At 37.3% G+C, this 16,413-nt stretch overlaps 1 protein-coding gene across 1 annotated transcript; it reads right to left on the bottom strand.

Moving 5' to 3' along the window:
* Positions 1-9,205: 9,205 nt before the first annotated feature.
* LOC145500302 (uncharacterized) lies at positions 9,206-10,344 on the bottom strand. The gene has a single exon (XM_081479794.1). It carries the CDS (start codon positions 10,289-10,291, stop codon positions 9,365-9,367), a length of 927 nt encoding a protein of 308 aa, XP_081335920.1. The 5' UTR covers positions 10,292-10,344; the 3' UTR covers positions 9,206-9,364.
* Between the last annotated feature and the right edge of the window lie 6,069 nt (positions 10,345-16,413).

Here is a 16,413-nt window from a genome sequence, read left to right as displayed (position 1 = left end):
AACATTCCAGAGCATTCTCATCCTTATGTAATAACTCAGATTAGAAACTGTGTCAAACTACTTAATTTAGCTCCTAATAGAAGTTTCTAGAACTTTAAGCCTCATGTATATTAGAGCGAGAGTTTCTTCTGTAAGAGTGACTGGTTCAAATTTGAAGAAGCTTAGTACTGTAAATTCGTGAAGTTACCTTACGGAAATAAATTAGTTTGTTGCTGTTACCAGCGATCCTGAGTTTTGTCTGGAACCAACCCTGCTCTACAACGATACTCGTAACAGTGGGTATGCTATTTAACAATTATTCACCGAAGTGGAGGTAAATATCCATCACTTTCAACAACACTGAGGTCAATAATTGTTTTAGTATATACCACACCAGCTGAATAATTAGCGGACCAAAACTTTATTCTGTGTGACAAGCGGTCGGAAATTTTAAAATTTCTTGCGCCGGCTGCTCGGAGGTGAATAGTACTCGCTAATCACCTCGGAGTTAGCCAATCAGAACGCGCGAAAAGCACTATTCACTTGTGTGTTATATACTAATATATAATATTTCCAAAGATCAGGGGTCGCTTAGAGAGAAGCACTTTCGATATTGGTGTGATTCGCGTCAATGCATGCTTTGCTGTATGACCTGGTCTGGTGTGAAATGTTTGACGCTCATTTCTTAGAAAAAAGCTCGTAAAATAGATTTTAATCTGTTCTTTCCCAGGGAGGGTAGACAACACACGCTAAGAGACCATTTTTAAGAGAATGTTTCCGCAACAGGTCCAACGGAGTTGGCGACAATGATCAATTATATTATACACTTGGAAATAGGAAACATCTCAGTGTTGGAACAAAGAGAGATAGCAAAATAACTTTTTCGCGTTAATCTGCATTTTCCGCAGATCAAAGCCGTCTTTTCCGCAGACAATAATTGTAGATCTATTTATAATTCAAGAACTAACCCGCACATTTACTTGGCAATGACATCCGACGATGTCGAAACGTCACTTATTAATTTCGCTAATTTTTGTGTTGAAAACAACCTACTTATCAAATAAAATATGTATGTATCATAACGTTAGGAGAAAGGAGAAAAAAATTCAATCAAGATCGAAAAGAGTATAGACCCTTTTCATAAATGGCTGCCAATTTAAAATTCTTTTGTATGCATTTAAATTAGTCTCACTAAACTCGTTTGGGAGTAACAATTCTTTTGAATTATCAACTCAAAAACGAGGTCAGTCAGGCTAGTTTTAATACTTACAAAAGAATTTATAATTGAAAGCCATTTATGAAAGGGTCTATGAAGGATTTTTGAAAGAAATTAACACATGCAAGTTTAAATAAATACGTGGTATATGCTAATCAGTGACGTAATAGCAATTGGAAATCATATTTATTAAACGCATCTTACAATTTTTTACCAGACTAAATTGCTTAGAAATCATTAAATTGTTACTTCAACATAATTTTAGTATTTTTGAAAACGTCATGGCATGTATTTCATTCTTTACAACTTTGTAGAAAAACAAAAAACAATTATAAATTTCTTTCTTCTCTCCATTATACATCTAAAAAACACCAATGGGTCAACCATCTGGCTGTGAACAAATTATACCCCTTTGTGGATGAAGGCTTTAATTATTTACAAGGCGATTATTTACCAGGCAGTAACCAAATTTCATGTTGACTTCAGTTCAATATCGAGAAAAGGCATTTCCTCACTCAGGGCCTCTTCATATGAGCCCGGTCAACCGGGCTGGCTCGGTTTTCGAGACTCGCCACTTTTTCCTTCGTGAAAATATCGATGTGTTCATATGAGAAGCCGGGCTGGCTCTGTTACCGAGACCTCGGTTTTTGCGACCGTCTCGGTAACCGGGATGAAAATTTTCCCATATGAACACTTCAGCCCGGGTAACCGGGACGAAACGTTTTAGAAAAAATAGCTTCGCTTTCGCAACATAGCGCCAAAATGGCATAATTTTTGTCTTGTATGTATTTCCACTTTAGGATTATCCGAATTAGCTTTATTAGCTAAGTTACAAGAGTCCACAAAGCTGTGACAGCCGCGAACGATACAAGTTTATGCTCTACCATTTTGGTTGCATTTCTTGAATTTCATCTCGGTCGACCGGGCTGAAATTTCCCATATGAACAGTCATGCATTCAAAGCTCTGAAATTTTGCACTGAAATTCAAATATATTTCCCTTACAGTGTGAATTTTAACAGCTTAGTTTAACAAAATTCACCAGGAGCGCCTTCCTAATAACAGCATAAACTGAAGACGGGTCTGAAGTTCTTGCAGATTAATTAATTCGGCGGACACCGAAGTCGTACATGCATTCGCCTTCCCAAATATTCATGTCTAAAATATTAGCGCAAGCTTAAAACCTTTCCTTTAATGTGTTTCTGTTAAAACTGAATGAGGTATTTGTCCGTAAGGCTGCATTTCTCGGAATTTACTTTACTAATAATAACGTTTATCAGAAAACTAATCAGAAATTGGGAATATTAATGCGTTATTTTTCCGTCATTAAATTGAAATTGAAATTGAAATCTAAATCGTCCCTTTTTCTGCTGTGAAAGTGGAAACAACCGTTTTGGGAAATTTTCAATATTTTACCTCTTCGACTAAAAGGTGAATTTCTTTTGAGTTCTATTCAGAAGGGCTGGTAGGAAGAAGCAGGAAAAATTTTCGCCGCTTTTTCACACAATTGACAAAATGAACATTAAGTTAGTGTCGACTTTTATATAATCGTCACAGCGGGTTCATTTGAAAGTAAGTCTTTTTATTTTCCGATCACATAACCTTGAAAAAATTTTGTTATCAACCAGGAGCCATAATCGGGGACGGAGACCGTAAGCGCGCACCATTTCTAGTATTGGGGCTGTCCCCATGATATGGGACAATTTTGCTATTTTTAGAACAGATTGCGCCATCCCGCGTACATGCTGCGAGGGTTTTTGCTGATGTAGCGCGGGAAGTGGCGTCCGAAATTCCTGAAATGTTTGATGCTTTAGGCCCACAACTCAATACGTTCATGTCTGTTGGAAGTTTACTTCAGTATTTTCGTCGTAAGGTGCTCCAGTTTGAGTGAAGTAAGACAGTGCCGAATTTAGTTATGCGCCGCTTTATATCACTGACCAAGTTGTGTTCCGCTCTTCTTTTATTTTTCTACAAGAGCTCCACATTACTCCACTCTAAGTTTCACATATGTTGAAGATTAACAGCATTTCCAAACCACAGCAAAAACCTAGTTGGATATATTTGGATATAGCAGCGTTTCAGGTCTTCAAAATTTCCCTCCTCTTACCACACGCTTGCGAGGATTTCGTAGAGTCTCTCTCGACCGAAAATTTATAAAATAGTAATTGCAAGTTTGAGATTCGTCTGAATTGTAAGCAACGCTCGATGTTTTATCAGGCCCAATAAGTGACAATAAAGATTATGTCTGTAGATGCTGCTCAGTTTTTTGTGTGTGTAAAAATCCAATAAACTGTCTGTTGTCGATTAATAAAAGCGCCCGCCGATGAGTGCTTTGTACAGTCAGTAAAACATGAAAAATTTTGTATGAAAACGTACATCGAACTCATATAATATTTCTAGTTTTTAAATATGTTTCAAAGGTTGATAAATGTTTGAGAACATATTAAAAGCTTAGCTTAAAATAGGTAAATATAGCAGAAATAACCAGCAAAATTACGATGACGCTTTCTTTAATCAACTCGAAGAACGATTTCGATTTTGTTGGTTGAGTTATCAAAACTCGTTGTCTATTTTATTTTCGCAGTGTAAAATTTCACTATTTTAAAGAAACACACATGATGTTAGTAGCCTTTTGTCTCTGGTGAAAATTGTTGCAGCATCTCGGCAGAAAAGACAGCGAAAGAAATCTTTGTCAAGATTTGTTGACAATTGAAAACACCGACTCGGATTTGAAAGTGCAAGCGCTGTACTATGCAAATGAGCTAATTAATGTACTCGTCAGACTTTCCTTTCAAAAACTTTTGCAAACTCGCCAAACAAACAGAAACAATAAGAAACTATCAAAAACAGGGTTTGGTTATGATTAAGCATTGTTTGGGAAACTCACAAATTAACTCGATACCAGAGTAAAGAGTTTTCTCACATAACTTTTCTTTACAGAACAAACGCCAAAGCTTACGCGTACAACTAGCGCGAGCAGATATTATTCATTCACAGCGCAAAATTGAAGTCATGTTTCCGACCCTGAAAAACTCACCTTTTCCATTAGCTCAGAGCAGAAAACTACACTTTAGAGCCCTGGTTCTGATTTGCTGCCATATTCCCTGCCATCGCTGTGAAAAATCTGCAAGAGAATCTCGTGACTCTCACCATTTGATCACGCAACGTAACAACATCCACGCGAGAGACCCCGACATGTGCGTGGATCCGCGCGGATATGACGTCATGATGGCGCAATTTGTTCTAAAAGTAGAAAAATTGTCCCATATCATAGGTGCACGCGGATCCCAAGACTTACGGTCTCCGTCCCCGATTATGGCTCCTGTATCAACTCGGTAAAGCATTGCACGACCATGAGTTTTAGAAGAGCCCTCTTGCAAGTTACTTATATTAGCGGTTGGTGAGAAGAATTGAGTATTTCGTCAATTTTGTTAACATTAGTTGTCAAACTGTTAACTACAGAATCTATTTCGTTCTACAACGTAAACTTTGGTATCATGAACTGTAACATTAAGACAAGTATTTTCCTCATCCGACTACACTTTTTTTATATAATACATTTTGTAAGAATATTGAGGCTGAAATTTGCCAAATTTTAAAGAATATTTTAGAATAAACCCGAAGCCGAGATTTTTGAAGAGAATATAATTTTTTTTTTTTTTTTTTTTTTTAATTTATTTATTTGCAATAACACAAGGGAAACCAATGCTTACTTACAACACTAACTCTATTTACATTATATTGCTCTAATTATTTACACTATTTAAATTACAATAACTAAACGACTTATATTACTAACAAATACAGTTACACGACTTACACAATTAAGAAATACAGTGACGACAAGGGGCAAAGAAAAAAAACAAAACTGAGAAGAAAAATAGCTAGTTATCATTACAGCTTGAGGTTGTAGTACAGAAACATAAAAAAACAGACCAAAGGCATGTGGTACATTAAAAGTAAAATGAGTTATGCATCTGACAGGAGATTAGAAATAGATTAATGGGTAGGAGATAGATAACCCTACAGAAAATATAATCTAAAATATTAATTAAGTCCTCATGTATCCTGTAAGAGGTTTCCATTTCTTCGTGTCTCCACTTTTTGTTTCTATCTCATATTGTAATTTTAGTGTGCATATGAAAAGCGTAAGATTTGGATGATCATTTTTTGTTTTAGCGAGCCATATGTGATATCGTGCTAAGAGAAAGCAGTAATTTATAAGAAGCGCAAATTGAGAGATATCTGGCCTCAGACCAAAAGCAGTAATATTTGTCAAAGCATAATCTCTAGGAAGTAAATTTAAGTTTTTCAGCCATTCAGTAAGTTTAATCCAAAAGTGAGATGTTTGACGGCATGACCAAAAAAGATGAATTATTGACTCAGAGGAGGTGTGACAAAAACTGCACTTTTCATCGCCCTGTAGACCTATTCTAAATAAAAAGTTATTGGTTGGTACACGTCTATGTAAGAATTTAAATTGAAACTCTATCAGCTTAGTGCTCTTTGTGCATTTTTTAGCTAAAAGATAGGCAGCATTCCAATTTATGTTGTCATTTATTGGTAGGCCACAATCCTCTAGCCACTTCTTTTGACTTGACTCTGGGGTTAAACTCTTGTTACTAATCAGTTTTTTATATATTATTGTAGTTGCTTTTTTGACCTGCAAAATTCTTGTTGTAAGTGGCTCATATTCGTGGTCGGTGTTCTGTAAATCTTGAAAATTAGAATCAGTCCGAAGAGACTTTACAGCCGATATTAATCCGTAGAAGCTGAGAGGGCGAGGGTCTATTTCATACTTACAGCGGAAATCATTTAACGAGAGAAAGTTGTTGTCCGGTCCTAAAAGATGTTTCACCCGAGTTATTCCCTTGGTGAACCAATTTTTTAAAAAAACTGTTTTGTTGGCTATCTTTATTAGGGAGTTATGCCAAAGTTGTTGATCCAGAAAGTGATCTTTCGATGTTATTTCAGGTTCAAAGTTAACTTCCGCCCAGATTCCTAATAGTTCATTTAAAAAGGCATCCGAAGTTGTTATTGTCGATAAGGTGTCTCTAACGTTGAGGTTGTAGGAAAAAAAGTTTTGACAGCCATATTTTTTTAGGGTTATATCAAAAAAGAATTTCCATTTTCCCTTATTGTTGTTATCTAAATATTTTTTAATCCATGTGGTTTTGAGAGATTTATTGAAGGAACTAATATCAATCATTTTTAGGCCACCACCACCGAAATCATTGATCATTACCTTCCGTTTTATCTTGTCGCCTTTACCATTCCATAGAAAAGTGTAGAGTAAATCATTTATTTCTTTTAAAACCCTGTAGTTTGAGCGAAGAGGCGAGAGTAGATAAACCAATTGGGAGACCACTAGTGATTTGATAACAGTGATTTTCCCTAACAATGTGAGTCGGCGGTATTTCCAGCATCTCAGGATTTCTTTCACTTTTTCAAGTTTCTCATTGTAGTTTAAAGAGGCAGATAGTTCGGGATCTGTTGAAATCCATAGACCTAGGGATTTTACTTTGTCTTTTGGCCATTTAAGCTCTTTTCCTGATAACAGAATTTTATCACTTCCAATACTTGCGCCAATCCATAGAGCTTCCGTTTTCTTATCATTGAGTCTGAGGCCAGAGACTTTGCTGAAATCGTCAAGCATTGCAAGGGATGAAAGGAGAGATTCACGTGACCCGTCTAATATAAGTGTTGTGTCATCGGCATACTGACTTAACTTAATTTCCACATTATTTACAGAGATTCCCTTTATATTAGTATTTTTCCTAATTGCCGTGGCCAGCACCTCTGCCGATAGGATAAATAAATAAGGTGAGAGCGGGCAGCCTTGCCTAACACCTCTTTGAATTTCAAAAAAATTACTTGCCCATCCATTATTCAGAATACAGCTTTCACTATGACTATACAGGGTTTTCACCCAGTTAATTAGCGAAGCACCAAAACCGTAGGATCTTAATGTTCCATGTATGAAGGACCATTCGAGAGAATCAAATGCCTTTTCAAAGTCAATAAAAAGTAACAGGCCCGGGATATTCTTTTCTGTGGCATATTGGATGATTGAGTCAATGAGTCTGATATTTTCGCCTATAAATCTGCCCTTCAAAAATCCTGTTTGATCGTGATTGATAAGGTTTGGAAGTACTAATTTAATTCGGTTTGCAATAGATTTTGCTGCGATTTTGTAATCAGTGTTCAAAAGGGTAATAGGCCTCCAATTTTTGATGAAGTATAGTTCCGCATCTTTTTTTGGAATTAGTTTTATAACCCCTCGTCTTTGTGTTACTGAGAGGCAGCCAGAGTCAAAAGCATAGTCGAGGGCCGAGATTAAAAAAAAAGAAATGTCTTTCCAAAAAACTTTGTAGAATTCGGCGGGAAGTCCATCCGTGCCTGGCGTTTTGTCAGACTCCATCTTCTTCAGGGCTTCGAAACATTCCTTTTGAGTTAAGGGGCCTTCACATAAAGTTTGTTCTTCATTGGTCAAAGAAGTGGAGTTCACTTCAGAGAGGAATGTTGACTGGATGCTGTCGGGGCTTTTTGACGTATAAAGATTTTTATAAAAAGCCGTACATTCAGATGAGATATCTTTGTCTGTGGTGACAAAGTCGGTGTCATTAATTTTTAATTGACTAATTGTTCCTTGTTTACAGTGCCTTTTTTCGAGGTTTAGAAAATATCCAGAGTTCTTTTCGCCCTCGTTGTACCATTGCGACTTTGACCTAATGATAGCGCCTTTGGTTCGATACTCAAAAATGTTTTCTAGCTCTTTCTTTAAGGTAAAAATTCTTTCAGCAACAATATGATATGAGGGGTTACTATTGCTTGCATTGTCTAAATGTTTTTCTAACAAGGCGATTTCGCGTTCCAACATTTCTTCGCGTTTCCTTGTTGTCGCGTTTTTGTATGCAGCATAAGATATTGATTTTTCTCGCACCTTTAATTTAATCATCTCCCAAAGCAGAGCTGGGTTCACTGAGGTGTCGTCTTTGTATTGTTTCACAGTGCTTTCAATTGTTGTTTTAATTTCTTGGACATATCTCATTTCGGATAAAAGGGACGTGTTCAACTTCCAAAAACCTTTGCCTCTGGGGTTCGAGTGTAAAGCTAGATTCAGAGTAATCATCGAATGATCCGTTTTGAAACCAGGAAAAATATCTGCATGGGTCACATCACATAAAGATGATTCACTTACTAGAAAAAAATCGAGTCGGCAATGTATGACTGGTTGGTTTTGGCGCCAAGTATATCTCCTGGCTTCTGGGTTGAAAAGTCTCCAAATATCAGTCAAACCAAGATTTTCAGAGAAATCTCGAATCACTTTTAAGGCATTTTTGTGTGTTCTGGCAAGGCCACCCCTCTTGTCTTTTTCCACGTCAAGAACTAAGTTAAAGTCCCCACCAATTATGATTTCACCACATTTAAAGTTTGATAAATGATCGAAAAAAACCTGAAAGAAGTTTGGATCGTCTTCATTCGGAGCGTAGATGTTAGCCACAGTCAGACGCTTGCTATCAGCAACGATATCACATATTAAAAAGCGTCCATTCGGATCCGAGAAAACCTTGTGGATCTGGCAATTGAAATTATTATTGAAAAGAATACCAACCCCTGCTTTGTTGCTGCTGCAGCAGCTGAAGAGCGCTTTGTACCCCCATTCACAAGACCATATATCGGTAGTTTCTCGAGAACAATGGACCTCTTGCAGCATATATATAGATTGCTTTTTCGCTCTCAGCCAGTTAAACACCTCTTTTCTTTTGGCATTGTTTCCCAATCCCCTGACATTGAGGGAAATTATTTTCAGATCTGTTGTATTGTGAGTAATGAAGGAGGCTGAGTTGACTGCTTTGCATTTTCACAATAAAAGATATCTAAATGACCACATGCCTTTAAACTATTGTTAATTAGATAGATTTTTATGCCCTGGAGACAGTAAAACGAAAACATACATAAAATGAATAAAATTACTAAAGGACTTATGGTGGAGAAATTAGGCAACTTGATTGCTTACTACAGCAAAAAAGAGAAAAAGCCTGCAACTCTATTAGCCCGTTTAAGTTGCCGACCGCCTCTAATTGGTGAAAAGCATATTGGCAATAACGAAACTGCGAGAAGTTTGAACAATTTACCGGTCAATCTGAACAAAGTTTATTTAGTGTTAATTAAATAGTAAATTTTTGCCCGATCGGCCACAATTTACCTCTGATATACAATTTATCCGGTTGAGATTGGCTGAAGGAGGCAGCCACTCCATTTTTCCTGGCATCCTTAAAAGCTCCCATCTGTACTTTGCGACGGGTAATGATTTCCTGGGGAAGGTCTCGGAACATTTGAAAGTTAGTGCCTTTAAGCCGGTGACCCAGTAAAAAGATCTGTTGACAGTCTTTATATCTAAGGAAACGGGCCAGAATAGGACGCGGATTTCCATCCTTGCTTTTTCCGATGCGATGTACTCGCTGAATTTCTACATTCCTTGCATCCCTATAACCAAGATCACGTTCCAGAAAAGTTCGGAGAACTTCTTCGGTGTCTTCACTAGTGCGGCCACCTATTTCTGTCGATTCTTCTATGTTCGTGAATTTGATATTCTCCCGGCGAGAGTAGGCTTCTAAGTAAAGATTTTTGGTGTGGATCTCGTCTAACAAATCCCCATTTTTCTGGCATTTTGTCGTGAGCTCTGCTAATTGAGTTTCATAGAGTCGATGCACCTTCTCCATAGCTTCTGTCTTATCCTTGAGTTGTTGTCCAGTAAAGTTGATCCCTTCTTTTAGATCGTCAATATCTTTCTTCGCTGTTGTTTGGAAATCTTCTAGCCTTTGGGTTCGTTTCTCTAAGTTCTCGAGATTGGCTTCAATTTTCTTCACGGCGGATTCTATTGAATCAAGCTTTTCCAGCTTTGCTAAGATTGCTTGTAGAGTTGCACCAACATCTTGTGTCATACTGAGAGCTGTCATTATTTCGTCTTCGTGATGCGTTGGCGAGGAGTATGGCTTGGTTTTTTTGATTTCCGGCGAAAGAGATGATTCGTCGGAAGAGTCTGAGGATATGGTTTTTCTTTTGCTCAAAAACTGACCGAAAAAAACGGCCATTTACCAAAGACAGAGCAGAAAGATCGGCGGGCGGCAGCAACGCACGTCTTTACGTCGCCATTACACGACCCCGAGAATATATAGAATATAATTTTATTGTGTTGAAAGTGTGTAATACAATACAATTATATGCTTTTAGCTAAACCGTACAAAATTCTTCTTTTCTGTAAATGGCAAAGCCAGCCTTAAAGCAACAAAAGCAGCACTAGCCGTATGTTCCATGCTAATAACATTTCTGTAAGAAGTTATGTGCGTCATAGCAGGCTTTAATGCCTGCAGGCTGGATCCGAAATTACTTCACCATCCAGACACCAGATACATCAGATACACCAAATACACCAAATACGGAAACAGAAATGTTATATGCTATGAACTAAGAATATTCACAAAAATAATTTCAGCCTAAAATCAGCAGAAAAATAAGAAGATTCAGCCTCGGCCGGAAAAACAATATGCTTATAAAAAAAAGAGTGTACTGAAAGAACGTCAGGTTAACCTGAAATGACATAATTATGCATGTCTCTCCACAGTTACTCCCGACTGAGAATCGTAAACAAGTACCGAGCTGCCCTGATGTTTTCGTTGCCCGAATGTGCAACCTGGCTTGCCGCAGGCGTAGTCATATCTGTTACTATAGTATCACTAAACCTCATCACAATAATTGTCTCTATAAGAAACCGTAATCTCCTCAAGCGTGGCACGTACCTGGTTGTCAATCTGGCAGTTGCAGATGTGTTGGCTGGGGGAGTTGCCCCATATTTTCTAGTCTTTCTGGTTGTAGCCGAGTGTACTGTGTGGGACTGGCATTCATCTCAAGAGTGGCGTTTGCTTCTGGCGGTCCTGCTTCTTTTGTTTCTTGTTGCATCTCAGGAAAACATCACTATAATTTCCATAGAACGGCTTCACGCGACATTTTGGCCCCTCAGGCAACCAGCATTTACAGATTGGTGATTACGTTTGTTTGGGTTACAACTGGGCTGATATCAATTACTGCTACAGTTTTTTTGAAATATGAAGGAGTTCGGGGTCTTGTTTTTGTTACTGAGTTCATTTAATGCAATGTACATATTGATTATTTGTGTTTCTTAAGTGTCCATTGTTAATAACGTCCGTTGTGGGGCGCAGCCTCAACACCATGGTGCAGCCAGTAGAGAAAGAAAACTGACCATGACATTATTCATTGTGACTGTTGTATCTATGCTAATGTGGCTCCCATTTGTAATAAGTAGTTTTCTCTATTATGCAAGTGATATTTTTATTTCACCATGGTGTAGCCAGTAGAGAAAGAAAACTGACAATGACTTTGTTAATCGTGACTGTCGTATCTTTTCTGTTGTACTTACCAGTTGCTATATTTCATATTGTCGACTTTGTCAATCCAAGTTCCAAATTAGTGTATATGAATGTACGGCTACCTGCTGTTCTGATAGTTTTATGCAAACAATCTTGTAAATCCAATCTTATACACTGCTCGAATGCCAGACTTCAGAAGAGCTCTGATTGCTTTCTTTCGCAAACCTCAGCAGCTGAACAAAGCACCAGTTACTCCTCTTCAAGAGATGTAATGCATGCATGGATCAATTATGAGGGTTTGTTTCTTTTATGAAGAATACAAACCCATCACATAAATTAATCTTTGAGTTGCTCTTTCATATGAAATTTTACAGCGGAGCTCCGGCGGCCAGAATGAACGCCAAGTATAGTAGAGCACCATACTCATATAGGGGAAACCCATGAATTGATTTTCTCATGGTTATCATGGTGAGTTTTTGGGACCTTATAAGGAGGGTTGCATGGGTGAATTCGTATTGTCGAAAGCGTACGTAAAACTAAAGAGGTTCATTTTAAGAGTCATTTAAAGTTGAAACCGAAATCCGTAAATTTTTATCAATTAGAAAAAAAAAAAAATTTAGAATTGGAATGCATGCGCTGGTTTATGAATAAAGCTGATTCCAGCCGGCAATACCAATGACATGTATGTCAGTCGGAATCTATTGAGCGTCACTTGTTGTAAACCGTCCCTTCATTCTTTGTTGTGTACTGAACAGTGACGGTTATCTCCGCTCTCAAGAGCTGTTGTCCAGCGAGAAAAGCTGCAGTTATTTTCATTTAAAAAGGTAAGTTATGTAAACCGCTTTGAACCGATAAACGATAAACGAACGTAATACCAACCGACCCGAATCATTTATCCTTCAGTTTGTCCAGTTTTGAGAGTAAGGAAGCATTTTAGACATGTTATTTTTCTCACAATGAGAAAAACGTGTTTTCTGCTTGAAACATTTTAGACTTGTTTGAAAATTGCCTAGTCCTCAGCTTCAGCAATATACTCCCCCGTTTGTTTTTTCTTGACTGACTTATCAAATTTATGAACAAGAGTTTCTATGAAAATTAGGGCTACCTGTAAAGATTCAAGTTAAATCATGTGAAACCATTTTTCAAAAGGTAAAGAAAAAGAAACTCCTCGTAACCGAGATGGTCAAAACTTTTCAGTTTCCTGGAAAAATTTTGAACAAAAAACATCCAAATAGAGAACAAAGAGGACGAAGAAAACAGATCCCAAAATTAGCCGTGGCATATCTCGCGCAAATGGTGAGATAAAACTAAACTAATACTGAGTACCATGAAAATACAGGTTTATTTGCGATTAGGATGCCACAGCCGGCTGTACCCAAGAAAATCTTGCCCGCTGAGGTAGACTTTTCTTTTGCACGAAACGAGGTGTTTATATTGCTTACAAATATAGCTCTTTTTAACAAGCCGGCCTTCAAACGTATTTTTTCTCTCGTTGCAGTGAAACGTTTTCTCACTAGGAAGAATGTCTTAGTGAAAAGGTGGGATAAGGTGGGTAGGATATTTATATTTTTCCTATAGTTTTTCTATAGTTCCGGAAATTTTCTAGCTTTGTAGCTCTAGCTATAATTATCAACCCGTAAACAACATGAATAAGTTAGGATGGAATATTTTGAAACATTTCTCGTTGGACTCGTGATGAGTAATATGCAGGGTATTTTTTTATGAGCAGTTCTAATACTAGTGATAATTACTCGCGGCGGGTTTTTTAAAAAATACCTCGAGTTTTACTTTTAGTTCCTTTATTTCATTCACGTGAATGAACGTGACGGTTCAACTGGAACGGACGTTTTGTTCATCTTCCGTTGAATTACAACTAACTGTTCTATTTTGTCAGTTAAAAGATAAGACTGTTAAGACCTGGCTTAGTTAGCGTTTTCCATTGTTTAATTCTGTTGACGTAATAGCAATTAATGGCTGTTTATTTTTTTTTTCCAAACTGAATTGCTAGAAAATCCTTTAACTTAAGTTTATGTGTTGAAAACGTCCTGGGATATATTTCATTGTTACAACTTTGTGGAAAAACAAAACAACATTAAATTTCTTTTCCATTATACATCTAACAGACCCCACTGTGGCAACCATCTGGCTTTGACCAAATTATATTCTGTATTGTTTTATTGATGAAGAAAATTATTTCTGCTTCTCATATTTATTTACAAGGCAATAAGTCAATAACCGTATACATGTATGTATTTGATGCTGACTTAAGTTCAATATTGAGAAAAAAAGAAACATTTCCTCTACTAATTCTTTCATCCAAAGCTCTGAAATTTGGAGTTTCAATTGCGCAAAAGGATCATCAAATATGTTTTCGCCAGTGAAGTGTGGACGGGGCTTTAGTTTAACAAAATTCACTCGGAGCGACTTCTTAATAACAATGCAAACTAAGGCGGCATTCAAAGTTCAAGAAAATCCGAGAATTCCGCCTTCCGAATCATGCAACTGAGAATGCACTAGGTTTTTCCTTTTCAATGTAACTTGAAAACTGAAACAATTAGAAAACGCAGTTGGTCTAAAAGTAATATTTTGGTTTCCTGAAATGTTTAAATGCATGGTAAAATATTTTTAGTTTGTCTGTGCAGTTCAAGTTGCAAGACAAGTCATTAAGAAGGACTTCCTATCGACAAGGTGGGGTCGAAAATAGATTTGATAAATACCTCTTACTAACCGAGTTCGAGGGCCGTACTGTAAGTTACGGACCGAGTTTTTTCCCCATCGATTCGCGCTTGGGCCATAAATCGCAGGGGAAAATCGAGGATCCGTGACTTACGGTACGGACCGAGAAAACGAGGTTAGTAAGATATCTATTACATCTCAACTGTGTGTCGGCTTGAAATTTCTGACGCACTTCGGAAGCAAAACGACTCAATTCGAAATCGTTGTTAAGTGACTCTTAAGTCGCTAGCAGGTTTTATTACACAATTTCAGAAGTAAAAGAAAGTTTTAAACTTTTAATTGCTGAAAAAGTTAAGAACACTTGGCGATAAATCACGAAACATTTTGGCAACAAAAACAACTTTAAATTTTAGCGGGTCGTACAGTAGATTACGGCCCGCTAAATTAAATTGACCAATCACAGCGTGCGTACTAACTGAGAGATATGATATATGTTATTTTCCGACTGGGAGGTCCGTGTAGTGAAAAACTGTCATCGAGGGCTTGAAAATGCTGCCTAAGGCCGAGGGCAGCATTTTCAAGCCCAAGGTCACCGTTTTTCACTATACGGACCTACCATAAGCATAACATGTTTCCGAAGATTTTCCAAAATTGTTCCGAAGGCCAGACGAACGCTTCCGAAAATTTCTGAATATTTTCCGAAGATTACCAAAGATTGCCGAAGACGACCGAAGAAGATCCGAAGATGTTTCGATCATACATCAACAAATTTAAGTGTAGTTAAAGGGACAAAAGAAAAATGTTATCAAAAAGGAATGATATCTTCACAGTGTGAAAGATAAAAATAGTATCACTGCGCGCGATGAAGATATAGTAAAAGGAAAAATCGTGGTATTTAACAATTAGTTTTAATTACAAATGGGTTTGTTCCCGCAACCAACTTTGCCATTGAATCGGCTTCGATTCGTACAAAATCTTCGCAACGAGCGAGTAACTCATATACTAGACAAAGAAAAATGTATTTCCATAAATATCCTGATGTAGAACAGATTTATTTTGAGCAACTTTATGTTAGTTGCATTTATTTCATCAGTTAAGTTCTCCAAAATTGCTTTTTTTTTTACGGCATCAAATCAGATTTGATCGTTATCAAATCAGTCGTTGCTATTAAAAAATCACTTGAAATCAGACTTTTTTAACCATAAATTGAATAGCAGAAAGCGAGGAAATTCGTTAAGCGTATTCACAGAAATTCAACGATTAGAGGTAAACTCGACTGAACTGAATGGACTCAAATTCCACGGCGAGAGAAACACTGGATTATGCGTTATTACAGACCCAAGCTACAAGGTCACAACCAAGCAAACTCTCACAACTTCAAAACACGGAATTGAACTTAGTTACAGTTTCTTTCCTTGCCGTTTAAAAGTGAGTAGAGATAAATTTGGGTTGACAAATCGTCGACGGAAGTGTAAAAAAGGCAAAAGATTGACGATTATCGCTAACTTTTAGAAGCGAAATTTAGGAGCGGTCCTTAACTCGGGTTCCGGATGGGAAAATGAGGACCGCTGGAGCGCGCGCGATTAGCCAATCAGGTTCAAGGATTTAGGATTCCGGACAACTGAGAAGGTGGATAAAAAAAATAAATTCACATTTTCGATTTTTCGGGTGACAAGGTATACTACTGTATACTGTTATACTACTGTATCATGGAGGTTAATTATTGGGAAAATCTTTTATTTTGAAGTAAATTTGCCTCACTGGTCATTAGCCGCCGACCTCATTTAAAGCAGATGCTAATTTTATCTATTCTATTTTAAATAAATGTTTGGTGTGTTTTTACTTTTCAGCGAAAATGATCCAGATCTGAAATTCAATTTAACAAACTAGAATAACACTCGCGACTTCTGGTACTCCGGCACTAGTATATAGAACGCCAAACTGGCAATTAAAATACTGTAGGGAGAATTAAAACACATTATTTTCTCTTAACATAACGTTATTTAATGAATTCAGTACATTAATTAGTCTTCAGACGGAATAAACCCAGTGGTCAAATCATCCGCATTGCCTGTTTTTAGGACTTGGGACGAACCACTGCAAGTCTATTTAGAGAGTTTACCCCTAGAAACTTTTTGCTCCCGAAAAGACTT

Source organism: Orbicella franksi, chromosome 10 (genome assembly GCF_964199315.1).
Source record: "Orbicella franksi chromosome 10, jaOrbFran1.1, whole genome shotgun sequence".
NCBI lineage: Eukaryota > Metazoa > Cnidaria > Anthozoa > Scleractinia > Merulinidae > Orbicella > Orbicella franksi.
The sequence above is the reverse complement of the archived record's forward strand: the minus strand, read 5'-3'. Positions and strand labels throughout refer to the sequence as shown.